We start from the raw sequence: 17,517 nt of genomic DNA on the forward strand, positions 1-17,517 counted from the left end.
TTACCCACAGCCCATATACTGCTCAATGGGAATTTACCCACAGCCCATATACTGCTCAATGGGAATTTACCCACAGCCCATATGCTGCTCAATGGGAATTTACCCACAGCCCATATACTGCTCAATGGGAATTTACCCACAGCCCATATACTGCTCAACGGGAATTTACCCACAGCCCATATACTGCTCAATGGGAATTTACCCACAGCCCATATGCTGCTCAATGGGAATTTACCCACAGCCCATATACTGCTCAATGGGAATTTACCCACAGCCCATATACTGCTCAACGGGAATTTACCCACAGCCCATATACTGCTCAACAGGAATTTACCCACAGCCCATATACTGCTCAACAGGAATTTACCCACAGCCCATATACTGCTCAACGGGAATTTACCCACAGCCCATATACTGCTCAACGGGAATTTACCCACAGCCCATATGCTGCTCAACGGGAATTTCTGAATCCAATTTGTTTTACACTTGCCATGAGGTCATTCTTAACTCAATGTCTGTCCTTGGCAGACTGCTTTTTTATCAACTCCCACAGCACCAACAACGCCTTTAACGCCTTTTTTTAAACGTGTATAACGTTGGGCAAAAAATAATGAAAATTAAAATAAAATTAAAATAATTATTGAAACTGGCAGTCAGGGACTTTTTGCGCCCCCTAGTGGCGATGGAAGAGATGTTTTCCCATTTCTTGCTGTGTGCAACACAAGGTTTTTACGCATGTTCTCTTTGTATGTTATCTTTTAGCCATCATGGAGTCAGCCTTTTTACAGCCATGTCTGCTGGATATCTGGTGTTAAGTAATGGGAGTCATTGGTTCCAGTACATAAACTGTTGTCATTACTGCGATTAGTAACTTTCAGTCTTCCTTCTGTGTATGTGTGCACGTGTGCGTGCATGCATGTGCTTCCATGCATGCGCGTTCACGTACGTGTGTGTGTGTGTGTAGGTATATCTTTGCTACCACCGGCTATGGCATTGCACTGCAGAAGGGGTCCTACTGGAAACGACAGGTGGATCTCGCTATCTTGGCCATCATTGGAGATGGTGAGACACACACACGCACCCGCACACACACACACACACACACACACACACACACGTGCACACGCACACGCCAACGCACACACACAGTTGCCTGCTGCTAGGACAAAGGGAAAACAGCGATGTATAAATAGTCCTTTGATGTTATTCTAGACACAGAAGGTTGCTCTAAACACAGGGGCACAGTGTGTAAGTTATTATAATATATTCATCTCAGCAGCACTGAGACGTGTGCGTGCGACGTGCGTGCGTGCAAACATTTCTGTATCTGAGTCACAACATTCCCTTATTCCCTTATTAGCCTCTGAAGTTCTTATACTGCACATAAACAATTTCCTAGTGAAGAGAGAGAGAGAGGTTTTAGAGTCAGTTCCATTTTTACATTCCAAACATTTTCTCATCTCTTCAGCCAGAGAGGCTACTGTAGCTCCATTGAGTGTGCTGAAGTTGAGTCAGTTACTGTAGGAGATATGGTGTCATGACGGAGCTCATTGAGTCAGTTACTGTAGGAGATATGGTGTCATGACGGAGCTCATTGAGTCAGTTACTGTAGGAGATATGGTGTGTGACGGAGCTCATTGAGTCAGTTACTGTAGGAGATATGGTGTCATGACGGAGCTCATTGAGTCAGTTACTGTAGGAGATATGGTGTGTGACGGAGCTCATTGAGTCAGTTACTGTAGGAGATATGGTGTGTGACGGAGCTCATTGAGTCAGTTACTGTAGGAGATATGGTGTGTGACGGAGCTCATTGAGTCAGTTACTGTAGGAGATATGGTGTCATGACGGAGCTCATTGAGTCAGTTACTGTAGGAGATATGGTGTCATGACGGAGCTCATTGAGTCAGTTACTGTAGGAGATATGGTGTCATGACGGAGCTCATTGAGTCAGTTACTGTAGGAGATATGGTGTGTGACGGAGCTCATTGAGTCACTTACTGTAGGAGATATGGTGTCATGACGGAGCTCATTGAGTTTTCTTTTTTGAGTTTTCTTCTGTGTGGGTCTTCGATATTGACAAGCTTTTGCTTCAAATGGTACAACCGAAGGGTCTCATAGTTTATTTACAAACGTTTGCTATAGTCTGTACAAGTGTCTACATGATTTTGCCACAAACTGTACAACCAAAGGATCTCTTAGCCCCCCCCCCCCCCCCCCCCCCCCCCCCCCCCCATTCAGTCATTGGATTTTTTTTTATAATTTTTTTGCCCTCTGGTGGAAAGTTGAATTAAGTCGATTGCAGCCCGTCTGTCAGATACAGTATAAGGTGCATGAGAGAGTAGCAGCTGCTGTGTGTACTGTGCATTACAGCACCTTGAATATTGGTGCTACAGGACACAACATAGTAGAGAGTGTATAGTAGTGTTATTCTTGTTTGTGTTAGAGAACAATTGGAATGAAGTTAATGCTAAATGTGGATTCAATCTGTTCTACAGTTTGGTGACAACTTCAGGGAGGAAGGGAGAGAGGTGTGTGTGTGTGTGTGTGTGTGTGTGTGTGTGTGTGTGTGTGTGGGGGGGGGGGGGGGGCAAAAGAGAGAGAGAGAGAGTGATGAGAGACAGAGACTGTGCATGTGAGGTGGAGTAAAAGGGGAAGGACGAGAGAACAGAGACAGAAGGACGGACGAGGGACAGACAGACAGACAGACAGACAGACAGACAGTGACCACAGTGTAGCGGTGGTGAGGGACAGACAGACAGTGACCACTGACCACAGTGTAGGAGAGCGGTGGTTGCAACGCGGGTGAAGAGGGGTGAGAAATGGAGAACATGAGCAAGCAAGCATGTCACGGGGGGATAGAGAGAGAGAGAGAGAGCAGTCATTGATAGATGACAGTGTCTCTGTGTCCTGGCAGATGCTTCTTGTTCAGACAGACTCTATGTGGGTGGGGAGAGCATATGGCTTTACACACACACACACACACACACACACACACACACACACAAGGAAGGCGGAGCACAGGAGCACGGGGACCAGAGAGAGAGAGACTACTATAGGCACACTAACAGACGGGTGGAGAGAGCATGACGGAACACACAGGGGCAAAGGAGGTCAAGGCAGGAGGAAAAAGTTTTCTACAAGTCGTACAAAAAAAGGGCTTCCCCAAAGAGTTTAAGTTTTAAGCTTTCCCACAAATCATACAAATAAAGGCTTCTTCCACGTTAGATGTGGCAAACCATTGCGAAAACTGCACAACTGAGCAGTTTTTGCTAGAGAGCAACGATATGACACACATACAGTACACACATACAGTACACACACGCACCGTACACGTACCCACATCGTTGTCCCCAAACTTGAGTCCACCGTTACAGTGATACTACTTATACAGTGGTATACCCAGATAGGCAGGGTTAAGTGTTTTGTTGACATTTTAGTTTCCATCATCATTCAAATCTGAATATCTGGTGGAAACTTAAGTATTCCTCAAACCACAGCTTGCCGTCATGAATGTATTATAGACTGTTGCACTCCCCCCCCCCCCCCCCCCCCCCCCAACATTCACAGCATTTTAACCACTGTTCTAGAAACATCTGTTCGTTCAGTAGCCTTTACGGAGAGATCAAGTTGAAAAGGAATATCAGATTTGATTGAGATACAAGTGTTATGAGTTTTTGTCGATTAGACTCAATTAAAGCATTTCATAGGATGATTAGACTTGCTTAGCCAGACATTACATTTATATGAATGAATGAATAAAAAATGAAAATAAAGTCCATTTATTATATGTAGATGTCACCAGACACAGGTACCTGACGATGAAGGGAGGGGAGGGGGGTTACTTTGGATCTCCTCCTGATCTGATTCAGTAAATGAGTTGAATGCATATATCGAATATTCAAATGTTGAGCTATTATTCCCCTAAACTAAGGTCAGAACTGGAAATAGTGCATCAACATCAAGTCTCTTCTGTCCTCCATTATTTTATTGGCAATACTCACCACTGTCAACTGTCTTCGGCCGATCACGTAAGGTCTGTTTTTCAATAAATCCTGTCATGTCATACCCCCCCCCTAAAAAAAAGGAAAACATAAAATGCTTCTAGATTTTAAAATGAAAGCATCACTTCTTGGGTTCTGTGGGAGAGAAAAAAAAGACGTTATACGATGGAGATGCCACCCAATAATTTATCAGATAGACGTTATTTATTCACGCAGAAAATGAGAAAAGATCATTTGATCAACACGTCACGTCAGGAAACAGATTAACATTTTCTGTCAACATGTAAATGTTGCACTGGCAAACTGGCAATTGGAGTCCCACTGTGCTTTTCCCCCAGTGTGGCGAGGCTGTGAACGTACAGCCATTACGCAACCGTCCTGTGAACCGTGGACGATCTCTGCTTCCCTCTGTGTTTCGATGCCTTTGCACCTGGTGTCTGCCGCGTCTACTCAGCCGTGCATTTTAACAACTTAACCCCATTAAGACCATGACGACCCGATTCGACAAAATACTGTCTTCTAAATCCTGACAGTTTTCTGAGAAACGTATGTTTCTATCAGTAGTTCTCACATTTTTTATTTGGCCGCTAGCTGACAGCCTGACACCCATCTCAAAATATTGTGTGACAGTCGGGGACCCCCAGAAGCAAAGAAACATCATGATTTTTCCAAAAGTATATACTTGGGTGAGCGGAATAACCCAGGGGTTTATACTTTGTCCCTTCCTTTTTGCCCTGTACACTACATCTCCTTGCTGAAAATAGCCAATAGCCAGCTACAAGCTCACAAGGTTCAAGGTTCAAGGTTACTTTTATTAGTGTCCCCCGAAGGGCAAATTGTTTTTTACCGCAGATCATAAGGCTTGAAACACATATAACATACATCAATCAAACCAAAGTTATTGCTGCTGGCCGCGAGCGTGAGCTGCGCCCGGCCTACTTGTATCTCCAGAAGAAAAAAAGAAAGGGAGAGGGGGGTGCAATGGTGCATTGTGAGAATTTACATAAGTTCACTTAAAATTGACAAGTTTTCCTATACTGCTGAGCTACAGTAAGACTCTCCCGTGGCCAGTTTGGGCGATATTGTACTTTGTGTAATAGCTTTTGTCAAGCGGTGGATCTTGTTCTACCCGAACACTAGACCTACAGTACATTTATCAGTAGAAGAGCAGGTAGACCAACCTCAACAACCATTGCAGATTGTGTTACAGACTAAGTATATTGTATTAAGATATTCTACCATACAGATTCAGGTTGGTGTGATAGAGAGGTTACTGTCTGGGACAAGATGTCTTAACAGTGCTTTCCAAACCATTTATATGGTAGAGAAAAGAAATAACAAAAAATAAATAAAAAACTACAAACTCTACAACAACTCTACGACAGGTGTAGAAACTCGGAAGAGAACAGAATTTGAATTTCACACTGGCTTCCATGTGGTGGATGTGGGCAGAGCATCAGTAGCAGACCTCTGCAGGGTTTTTGTTTTTACCTCAGATGCACTGCGGTTTATATTTCCACACTGTACAGCCACCACCGTGAAAGAAAAAATTTCAGCTGCATCTATTTCACTTTGATTCAAAGCGACCATGGCACCGTTCTGTGGCGTGCGTCAGCGTGCGTGGTGGAAAGCGTCTGTGACGCTACACTGGCTTCATCTGTAGGTCAACGCTACACCTGTGGTTCCCAAGCGTTTCAGGTCGAGACTAGAGACTAGATGTTTGCCCGGAACCCAAACTAGTGAAAATAGCTGATCTAATTAATGCCCCTGGTTCGTCCTGAAGTGATACTGATGCCTCAGTGTGTCTGTGTCCCCGAGACACGGCGCTCAACACAGCATGGCTGTCTCTCATCCCCGCCAGCACTTTAATTTATCCAGCCTAGAATGACACGAATTAGATTAACCACAGGCCCAAATGTCAGCGAGGAAGACTCCAGCACCGAGGAGAGGGAGAGGAAGAATGACAAGAAAAGGGTATTTCTTTCGTTCTTTTGTTCTTTCTTTTTTGTCATTAAAGGGACACTATGGTTTTAACCACTTAAACCCTATACACACTGTATACTTAAGTCTCCTCCTGTTCTCCTCTAACCTAATCTCTTCATTGAATGTTACCTTATTTTTGCTCATTTGTCACCTAGTTGAGATGCCAATGGGATCTGGTTCATGTGGTTAAGTGCAATGTGTAAAAATAGTACCTCACATAGCAGGCTGTTGGTAACCTCTATAGTACCTCACATAGCAGGCTGTTGGTAACCTCTATAGTACCTCACATAGCAGACTGTTGGTAACCTCTATAATACCTAACATAGCAGGCTGTTGGTAACCTCTATAGTACCTCACATAGCAGGCTGTTGGTAACCTCTATAGTACCTCACATAGCAGGCTGTTGGTAACCTCTATAGTACCTCATATAGCAGGCTGTTGGTAACCTCTATAGTACCTCACATAGCAGACTGTTGGTAACCTCTATAGTACCTCACATAGCAGGCTGTTGGTAACCTCTATAGTACCTCACATAGCAGGCTGTTGGTAACCTCTATAGTACCTCACATAGCAGGCTGTTGGTAACCTCTATAGTACCTCACATAGCAGGCTGTTGGTAACCTCTATAGTACCTCACATAGCAGACTGTTGGTAACCTCTATAGTACCTCACATAGCAGACTGTTGGTAACCTCTATAGTACCTCACATAGCAGGCTGTTGGTAACCTCTATAGTACCTCACATAGCAGACTGTTGGTAACCTCTATAGTACCTCACATAGCAGACTCTTGGTAACCTCTATAGTACCTCACATAGCAGGCTGTTGGTAACCTCTATAGTACCTCACATAGCAGGCTGTTGGTAACCTCTATAGTACCTCACATAGCAGGCTGTTGGTAACCTCTATATTACCTCACATAGCAGGCTGTTGGTAACCTCTATAGTACCTCACATAGCAGGCTGTTGGTAACCTCTATAGTACCTCACATAGCAGACTGTTGGTAACCTCTATAGTACCTCACATAGCAGGCTGTTGGTAACCTCTATAGTACCTCACATAGCAGACTGTTGGTAACCTCTATAGTACCTCACATAGCAGGCTGTTGGTAACCTCTATAGTACCTCACATAGCAGACTGTTGGTAACCTCTATAGTACCTCACATAGCAGGCTGTTGGTAACCTCTATAATACCTCACATAGCAGGCTGTTGGTAACCTCTATATTACCTCACATAGCAGGCTGTTGGTAACCTCTATATTACCTCACATAGCAGACTGTTGGTAACCTCTATAGTACCTCACATAGCAGGCTGTTGGTAACCTCTATAGTACCTCACATAGCAGGCTGTTGGTAACCTCTATAGTACCTCACATAGCAGGCTGTTGGTAACCTCTATAGTACCTCACATAGCAGGCTGTTGGTAACCTCTATAGTACCTCACATAGCAGACTGTTGGTAACCTCTATAGTACCTCACATAGCAGACTGTTGGTAACCTCTATAGTACCTCACATAGCAGGCTGTTGGTAACCTCTATAGTACCTCACATAGCAGACTGTTGGTAACCTCTATAGTACCTCACATAGCAGGCTGTTGGTAACCTCTATAATACCTCACATAGCAGGCTGTTGGTAACCTCTATATTACCTCACATAGCAGGCTGTTGGTAACCTCTATATTACCTCACATAGCAGACTGTTGGTAACCTCTATAGTACCTCACATAGCAGGCTGTTGGTAACCTCTATAGTACCTCACATAGCAGGCTGTTGGTAACCTCTATAGTACCTCACATAGCAGGCTGTTGGTAACCTCTATAGTACCTCACATAGGCTGTTGGTAACCTCTATAGTACCTCACATAGCAGACTGTTGGTAACCTCTATAGTACCTCACATAGCAGACTGTTGGTAACCTCTATAGTACCTCACATAGCAGGCTGTTGGTAACCTCTATAGTACCTCACATAGCAGGCTGTTGGTAACCTCTATAGTACCTCACATAGCAGGCTGTTCGGAGTTCTCCGCCTACCGATATTATGTCTGCTCAATGCAGGGGCTAAATCTGTGTCGAAACAGTTCCGAGCTTTAAAGAATAACTCCATTGCAACCAATGCTTCAGGGCGGTCTCGGATTGGTTTCCAAAGCAGTGGACGATGGTTGCTCCCCTGTTCTTCGTTAAGTTTGGACTTCCCCAGAGGTATCGGTATAGGCGGAGATCTCCGATCGTCTCTATACGCGAGTCTACTTGTGAGTTGCTTCCAACCTACGAATACAACAGAAACTGCAGTTCAGGACTCCTGAATCGGGAGTCAACAGTGAACTTGGTGCAGTATGTCCAGCATATTACAGACGGACGGACTGACGGACGGACGGACTGACGAACAGACGGACGGACGGACGGACGGACATGGCATTGCAGTGTGTATCACCGAGTAGACATTCATTCCAACATGCACTGTCCAGACTCCTACACCAGACTCCATACACCAGACTCCATACACCAGACTCCACACACCAGCCTCCACACACCAGCCTCCACACACCAGCCTCCACACACCAGCCTCCACACACCAGCCTCCATACACCAGCCTCCACACACCAGCCTCCACACACCAGACTCCTCTCTCGTTGTGTGTCTCCAGGTGAGATGGAGGAACTGGAGGCCCAGTGGCTGACGGGGATCTGCCACAACGAGAAGAACGAGGTGATGTCCAGCCAGCTGGATGTGGACAACATGGCGGGGGTGTTCTACATGCTGGCCACGGCCATGGGCCTCTCCCTCATCACCTTCGTCTCCGAGCACCTCTTCTACTGGAGGCTCCGCTACTGCTTCGGATACTGCACCGGAACGCCCGGCCTCCTCTTCTCCATCAGCAGGGTATGTGTGCGTGTGCGTGTGTGTGTGTGTGTGTACCTCTAAAGCCCTACACACACCGGGTGCGCAGCGACGCGGCACTGGAAAATAGAACAGTGGCGTATCGGAGCGTCAGGCGAGGCGTCAACGTGCGATAGGTTCATTGAAAATAACGGAGGCGGCTGTTTTGACGTTCGCAGACGGTGTGTGAAGCCCTTCACATGTTTCTCTAACATTAGCATTAGGCCATGGACCAGTGTTGACTAAGACTAAAAGACTAAGGTTTTTGATATTTGGTCGTGAGAATGGTCGACTAAATGGTGTGTTCTATTCTATTCAAAAGGCTAAATTAACATTGCATTAAAACTAAGACTGAAAGATTTTGATATTTTAGTCGACTAAGACTAGACAATTTCAGAAGACTAAATGGTGTGTTATTCAAAAAAGAAACTAAATCAAAATCTGCAGAAAAAAAACAACACGTCATGCTATTACAGAACCCCATAACTGTGAGAATGTATAAGCAACTATATAGGCTGGAGAGGATGTTGTTTTGTCTAAAAACTTTAGACCACTGGGGTCACAGAGAATGCACATAATGTGCACTAATGCATTGAACGCATGCATGCATGCTGTGTTCCTGGTCGGGCTACCAGTGGTCATGTTGAAAGATACAGACTGCCTGACACTGTTGGAGCTCCATTGGAGGCTAATGCCTGCTGCATTATTGGGGTCAAGGCAGCAAAGCTAGCTCGGTGCTATTTTCTATCTATCAGCGGGGTAAGAGGACAGTATATTGCAGGGTTACACGCACGCGCACACACACACACACACACACACACACACAGAGCGAGCGAGGCCATTGCTAAACAACGAGTCTCGGGCTGGACAGATTTAGGTTGTTACTGTAGGAGGAGAAAAGGAACAGAATGGGAAGACATGGAGGGAGGGAGGGCTGCAGAGAGTAGGATGAGAGTAAGGAGGGTTGCAGAGCGAGAAGAGGAGGAAGGGAGGGTGGGCTGAGAGAGAGAGAGAGATGCAGTCACGAGGCAGCCTAAATATCAACTAAAATAGATCTTTAATTTTCCAGCAGTATTTTTTTTTGGGGGGGGGCAAATCAATCTATCCTCGCCTCTCCTCGTTCTGTTAAAAGGTCAGCGCTGTGCCTTGACGTGTGTGTGTGTGTGTGTGTGTGTGTGTGTGTGTGTGTGTGTGTGTGTGTGTGTGTGTGTGTGTGTGTGTGTGTGTGTGTGTGTGTGTGTGTGTGTGTGTGTGTGTGTGTGTGTGTGTGTGTGTGTGTGTCGGAGGTGCAGAGATGCACTGTGCATCCCTAGAACACTGCATTGCTGCAGCGGTCTTGTCTAAGGCAGCGTGTGATTCACTTTGCAAAGTTAACAAACACACCGGCAGCACACCGAGGGTGGGGGGGGGGTGGGGGGTGGTAGAGAATAGATAGAAAACTCCTTAAAATGGAGTTTCTTCTCCCGGAGACAATTCCTGTGATTTCACAGGACACGTTCGTGGTGATCAGATTATAACACTGAGAGCGTCCACATGTGATCAAGCGGACTCTTATAATTGGGTCAGTTTCGTTACACCCTTCCTCGGCGTCACAATAATGCATTAACACCGCAGGGTTTTTTTTTTACTGTGTATTACTCATGAACTGATCAACATGTAGGCGGTTCCTATTATTAAACAGACTGAATTCAAAAACTTAGATCTGCTATTTTTCAACAGCTAAAGCATAACATAATGCTTAAAGGGATTGTGAGATTAAAAATGGAATTGTTCTTGTTTTTTTTAGGTTTTCTAATCTCAATTGCACCCAAAAAACATGAACTTTTAACATTCAGTAGATTTTCTGTGATCTGGGGTTTTCTGGCTCAAACAGGTGCTCTGATTTGCCGGCAGTAAGTGACATCACTTACTGCAAATCCCATATATGTCAATGGGATTTGCCAGCAGATGTCACTGTTTCACTGTGTTGCCTGTTTTCATTGTAGCTCAAAAGGCCCCAAAAACCCCAAAGACTTCAGACCACAGAAAATCAAATGAATGTTCAAAGTTCAGGTTTTTTGGGTGTAATTGAGGTCATAAAACCTAAAAGAAAAAAGAAAAATAAATGAAAATGAATGTCATAAAACCTTTAAAACACCAAAAGCGGTTCCCGCACTATTATAGCCTAATATAGCCTGGAGGGTGGCAGCTAGCCACTAAACAAGCAACCCATTTTGTTTTGTTTTTTTATTCATGGTTGTTCAACAGTGAATTATGACTTGGCTGCCTACCTAACGCCATCTGAATTATTAAAATCCGGTCACAAAAAAAAAGAGAGGAAGGAAAGGGGAAGAAAATCCTCTCAAGAGAGTATATTTCTGGCCTTATGGGAACATTGCACTTAATATGTTAGTTTGACACTTTGTGTTTCACACATTGATAGATCTACAAGCTATGTGTTCATGTTCAGTAGCATTGGCGTAAATCAAACCTATTCTAAATCACATTTACCACTGTCCCCTATATGGAGACTATAAAGTGTATGACTAGTATTGCTCCAAAACAATCTATCCTATTAAGGCCTTAACATAATGGTGCTTGCAGTGATATCAGGGAGCGGTATACTTTATTTGTTTGCAAATAAATGAACTGAAAAACATCTTTCTTTCTGAAAATGTACCCTCCGCTGGGAATAAAGCTTAATTTACTGTTGGTGTAATTGTGTGTTTTTACTCTATAATGGATTAAGCTGGCGATAAAAGATGCGGTTGGTACCATTTACTCTGATTTGCTGAGTCACTAGTTATTCAATAAAGTCCAATGGAACTTTATTGGAATAAAGTACAGAGCACAGTTCTCCTTTGCCAGGATAAGCAGTCATTATTCTCTTTGTCTCTCTTTATTTATCTGCCCATTCTTCTTGGTACCAATTTCCGCTCTCCCATCTCTCTCTCTCTCTCTCTCTCTCTCTCTCTCTCTCTCTCTCTCTCTCTCTCCCTCTCGGTCTCTCTCTGTGTTCTTTCATCACTCGTCATTCCACATCCCATCATCCATCCTGTCCTGTGTGCAGGGCATCTGGAGTTGCATCCACGGCGTCCACATTGACATGAAGAAGAAGACGGACCTGGACTTCAGCCCGCAGGCCAACATGCTGAAGCTGATCAAGTCGGCCAAGCAGATGACCAACATGTCCAACCTGGGCGGTGGCGGCTCCCGCATCAACTCGCCCAAGCGGGAGTTCATGCACTCGGCCGGCCCCATGATCATGGACATGATGGCCGAGAAGGGGAACTTCATCTACGCCGACAACCGGAGCTACGCGCCCAAGGACATGATCTACGGCGACACGGGAGACCTGCAGACGTACCTGGCCAACCGCCACAAGGACCACCTCAACAACTACATCTTCCAGGGCGGCCAGCACCCGCTGACCCTGAACGACGCCAACCCCAACAGCGTGGAGGTGGCGGTGAGCTCCGACGCCTCGCAGGGCAACGCCAAGCCCCGGACGCTGTGGAAGAAGTCGGTGGACACGCTCCGCTCGGGCCCGCCGCCGCCGCCCGGGGGCCCGGGGGGCTCTCAGATGCCCGACATGCTGATGCCCGACCCGCGCATGTCCATGAAGACGCAGCGCTACCTCCCCGAGGACGCGGCCCACTCCGACATCTCCGACTGCTCCAGCAGCCGCGCCGCCTCCTCCTACAAGGACCCAGATAACAACAAGCACCTGAAGGCCAAGGACAACTTAAAAAAAAGATCCGTGACGTCGAAATACCCTAGGGACTGCAGCGAGGTAGAGCTGTCCTACTTAAAGACTAAGCAGGTCAGCGGCGTTGCCAGCCAACCCGGGAGAGGAGGAGGAGGAGGAGGGGAGAAAATCTACACCATCGACTCGGATCGAGAGATGAGTCTACACTCTGACCCCGCTCTCTACCGCGAGAGCCGCGGCCTGGCCGCAGACGATTTGGACTACCCCGAGATTTATTCGGACCACAACGACAATTACAGGAAGTGCGATCAGCCAATAATACACCTGAATTCCTCCCCACTGCACCACACGGATTCCGACCTCCTCCCAGACACGTCCTACTCCAAGCACTACAACCTAAAAGAGAAAAACATCGCGGTGGCCGAGGCCAACGAACGCTACAAGCAGACGCATTGCCGCTCCTGCCTGTCCAAGGTGACCCCTACCTACACGGCGGGAGCCCCGTACAGCCAACCCCCCGCCGCTTCTGCTAACGCCACACGCTCCCCGTACAACCGCTGTGAAGCATGCCTCCACACGGCCAACCTCTATGACATCAGCGAGGACCAGCTCCTCGCTGATGCCTTGGCCAATCCCAACCTGCATCACCTACAGCAGCAGCAGCAACAGCAGCAACAGCAGCAACAGCAACAGCAGGAGCAGCAGGAAATGGAAACGGACGAGATGTTCGGCCTATACTGGCCACAGACTGACGGGCCTCACGTGCAGAAGAGGAACCGCCTGCGACTGAGCCGTCAGCACTCCTTCGACAACATCATGCTGGAGAAGCCCAAGGTGGACCTGGACCTGGGCCGACCGGCGCGCAGCGTCAGCCTCAAGGAGAAGGCTGACCGATTGATGGACTCCGCGTCGGACTCGCCCTACGCCAACCTGTTCGCCCTGCAGCGCCCCTGCTCCGGCAGACTGTTTGGCAGCGGGTCCAAGTCGATGCTCTTCAACCACAACCTCGAGGAGAGCAAGCGGAGCCGGTCGCTATACCCGGACCACAGCTCGGACAACCCCTTCCTCAGCCACTCGCTGAGGGACGACTCCAGCAGCAGACTGGTCCACGGGCGCAGCTCCCAAGATTTATACAAACAGCTGGCGGTGGCCTCGTCTGCGGCGGCCCTGGGAGCGACCCCCATCAGTGCGCGCAACGACGCGAACAATCTGCGCTCCTCCGCCAAGTCCACCACTTCGTACTGCTCACGGGACGGGCGGATAGCCAATGACATGTACAATACTGAGCATGTGATGCCTTACTCAGCCACTAAGACTAGCGCATACCCAGCCACCCGTGGTGTCCTAAACTCAGCCCAGTTCAGTAATAGACGGGTGTATAAGAAAATCCCCAGTCTGGAGTCGGACGTTTAGTCGAAATATATGAAATGATGTGGTTTTTCTCCTCCTAACTTAACTCTTCTCTGGGTTTGTAACATAGTTTATCAACTATCTTATCCACTTAGGGATGCCATAGCCACACTACATTTTTCTTCTTCTCTTCGACATCGTAATCCAAAAGACCTCATACCCTCTTGGGTATGACCAGTACTACTACTTCTACTTCTACTACTACTACTACTACTCTCTTTGCAGATGATTATCACCATTTCTGTCCATTCTCTCTCATGTATCAATGAGTTGGCTGCATGGCTGGCACTCGGCCAAAAGGTTTCCTGGGGTTAATGGGGAAGAGCGTATTAACCTCCGGCGTGTTAGCGCGGCAGGATACGACACGCTTCCCTTCGTGCGCGCAAGGAAAGGCCCAGCGTAACATATATAATAATGGACCAGAGTTATCGGTGAAAAAGGCTCTTGATTTGATATGAAATTAGATGAGACGAGAGTGCAGAATTGATGAGTAGAACGGGAGGAATGATGAGAGAGAGGGAGAGGGAGAGAGAGAGGTGATAACGACCTCTGGTTTCTCCGCCACTCCCCCTCTGCTGTTCCATCCCCTCTGCCTGGCCGAGGAGGAGAGGGTTGACAGGAGGACCGCAGATGGGCGCGTTTGATGTCGGGGGGCCAGACAGACACGGGGGACGTCCCAGGAGGGTGAGCTAGGGCGGAGGCGGCGGGGGACTACCTCACCGTCACGGTGAGGTAGTCCAACGGTCTGCTGCTTGTTACTCTGACAAAATGTGGTCCCCAAGACACCTGGCATTGAGAGAGAGAGAGAGAGGAGGATATGGGTTTGGTGGGAAGTGGGAGGGAGAGATGAGATGCCAGGGAGAAGTCCTTCCGATGTCCTCGTAAACGATGCTGTAGCTGTTTGTTGATGTTTAATTTGGTTCTAATGGTTAGCCTGGCCTGGGGGATGGGACGGTTGGTTGAGATACAGTAAGCTGGACGTATACTGTAGGTGCTATACAATGACTAATGTTTACAGACCGACCCGATATAGACCGAAAAATGACAGAAAGACAGGATGGGAGAACAGACAAACAGGGAAACCTGAGGCAATTGATGGGCATTTCATTTGTGGCTCTGCACATAGAAAAATAATAGCAAAGTATTGCTTTTTATTCTATTAAACTATAAGATTTATTAGGGATTCTGGCATTCGGATCCCCCTACTTAGGACTTTAGAGTTTGCTTATTTGGTAGCACAATAACCATTAGTTTTAAAATACCTATCCTCCCACCTTTGCTTTTGAAGAAGAAGCATAGCTTTCAGAAGAAATACCGTCAAGAGTAGTAGATTATTTTGCATGTTGATTTTTCTTTTTTCCTTTTGTTTTGGTGTCGGAGAAGAGAAAACACACACACACGCGCACACACCCACACTCACACACACACACACACACACACACTCACACACACACACACACACATGCACATATGCACACATACGCACACGCACACACACGCGCACACAGACACGCACACACTTTACATGTTTATAAGAAGGGACTATGTCTTTGCCCACTAGAGGTGGATGGATACTCTACCTGTGTACAATCGAAACCTTTGACCCTTGACCCCTTATGCTTAGTAAATCAGTGCCATATAGCTCTGGGCTTCTGCTGCGAAAGAGCGAGGGAATGGCCGAAGGGAAGAGAGCGAGGTGAAGATATAAAACAAAGGGAGCGAAAGAGAGAAAAAAAATAAAGAGACAACAAGGCCGTCCATATCCACCATGCACCTTGCCGAGGCGTGGTCTCAGGGGAGGGGGGGGGGTGGTGGGGGTGGCGACTGACATGTCTCTGTCGGTTCCTCTTTCCTCCCTGCTGCTGACATACAGGGTATAATATCTATAAAAGAAAGAACTAATAATAATAATAATATAAAGACTCAATGATTCCTTCTCTCCTCCTTCCTTCCTTCCTTCCTTCCTCCCTTCCTCCCTTCCTCGCTCAATACAACGTTATACGTCACTAGAGTGTTGGCTATAACTCTACCATCCTCACATAACTGTTTCATTGTTTTTTTGTTTTTTTGTAATGCTGAACATTTGTTGTTTGGTCGGTTGGCACATATATACGGCACCATGACCAACACCGTCCAACTGGAGATAGGGCGGGACGGTATCATCGATTGTTGATGATTGATTATTGCAACGGCAAAATGCCCTGATGCCCTGATACCCTGATACCCGGCCTATAGGGTTCCTTGGTGAGGATCTAGTCACTCGATCTTCACGATAGGAGGCCTTGTTTCCCTTCATAGCGGGGGTGGGGCGAGAGAGGGAGGCAGAGGTGTTCTCTAACCATCCCATGTTGGTGTGGAGAATAGAGTCATGTGTACGCATATGGCAGACCTTGGGTAAGCTTGAAGTCTTCACCAGAATATTGGGTTCTTAATCTGATTGTTTTTCATCTGAATGATCTGTTTCTTTTTGTTATTTAAAAGGTTTTTGCACTTTGTTTTTCGACGACACTCTGCCGAAAAGACTTGCACATGCTTACACATCTATGTGTCCGTACGTACGTATACGTACGTGCGCACGCACACACGCACACGCACACTGTTTTTCATGTAGCATTTACATTGTACAAACTGTACAGTCAAACACAAACTCATTGAACCATTTTGATTGATTGAGTGATTGCTTTGTTGATTGATTGACCGATTGAATCCACAAAGCCAAATTGTAAACAAATACCTCAGGACGGTTTTGTGCGTCTCGGGGGATTTTCAGTCGTAGCAACTTAATACACACACACACACACAGTCACATGTCGCTGCGCCCATTTTTTCGAGTTTTTGTAAAAAATGAAAAAAACTAAAAACACGATTTTATGTCTAATGGCCATAAAACAACGTGAAACTTTTTCTGCTTGTGATGTTTACCAGTCCAAGGTCTTCCACTGCAGTTTTCTGCCCAAGCTCATGGAACACGAGCAAATGACAGCGAGACGAGGAGGAGGAGGAGGGAATAGAGGGATGCATATGGATAGATAGAGGGGTTCGTTGATTTTGTTTTGCTCATTGGAGCATCTGCGTTAATTGGGAATTGTGTTCAGGTTGTGGATGTTCCACCTACCGCCTGAACATTCCCGAAAGAAATGGAGGACATTACATCCGTGCGTGGGGCTTACTGTAGGCTACCCCCTAAATGGAATCCCTCTAACTCTCTCCTCCGTAGTTTTGATTGGCAGACAACCGTGTTTAGCTCACCACACTGTTAACGCACCGCGTTTCAATTGAAGCTCCGTCTTTTCAAAATTTTCATTTTAGTTCTTGTTTCATTCTCTCTCTCTCTCACACACACACACACACACACACACACACACACACACACACATTTGCGATTCCATCCTCCCTTTATAGGCTTGGAATACTCTGCCCAACCTTCAAAATCCTTTGTACTCTCCCTCGAACCCACTTCCCGTTCAGCTTACCTCCTTCAGCTTGTCCTTTTTTGCATATACAGTAATCTGCATATTTATTATGATTATTATTATTATTATCATATTTAACTCCACATG

At 46.5% G+C, this 17,517-nt stretch overlaps 1 protein-coding gene across 1 annotated transcript in view; it reads left to right on the forward strand.

The window, feature by feature from the left end:
• grin2aa (glutamate receptor, ionotropic, N-methyl D-aspartate 2A, a) overlaps window positions 1–14,602 on the forward strand; it is a gene marked incomplete at its 5' end in the record, with an annotated part of 266,870 nt that extends 252,268 nt beyond the window's left edge. The window contains 3 exon segments of the mRNA XM_083780155.1: window positions 965–1,062; window positions 8,627–8,862; window positions 11,909–14,602. Of these exon segments, the coding sequence (XP_083636281.1) occupies window positions 965–1,062; window positions 8,627–8,862; window positions 11,909–13,960 (2,386 nt within the window). The 3' untranslated portion in view covers window positions 13,961–14,602.
• Window positions 14,603–17,517: the final 2,915 nt, after the last annotated feature.

This window comes from Protomyctophum parallelum, assembly GCF_964188405.1.
Source record: "Protomyctophum parallelum genome assembly, chromosome: 13".
In the NCBI taxonomy this organism is placed as follows: Eukaryota; Metazoa; Chordata; class Actinopteri; order Myctophiformes; family Myctophidae; genus Protomyctophum; species Protomyctophum parallelum.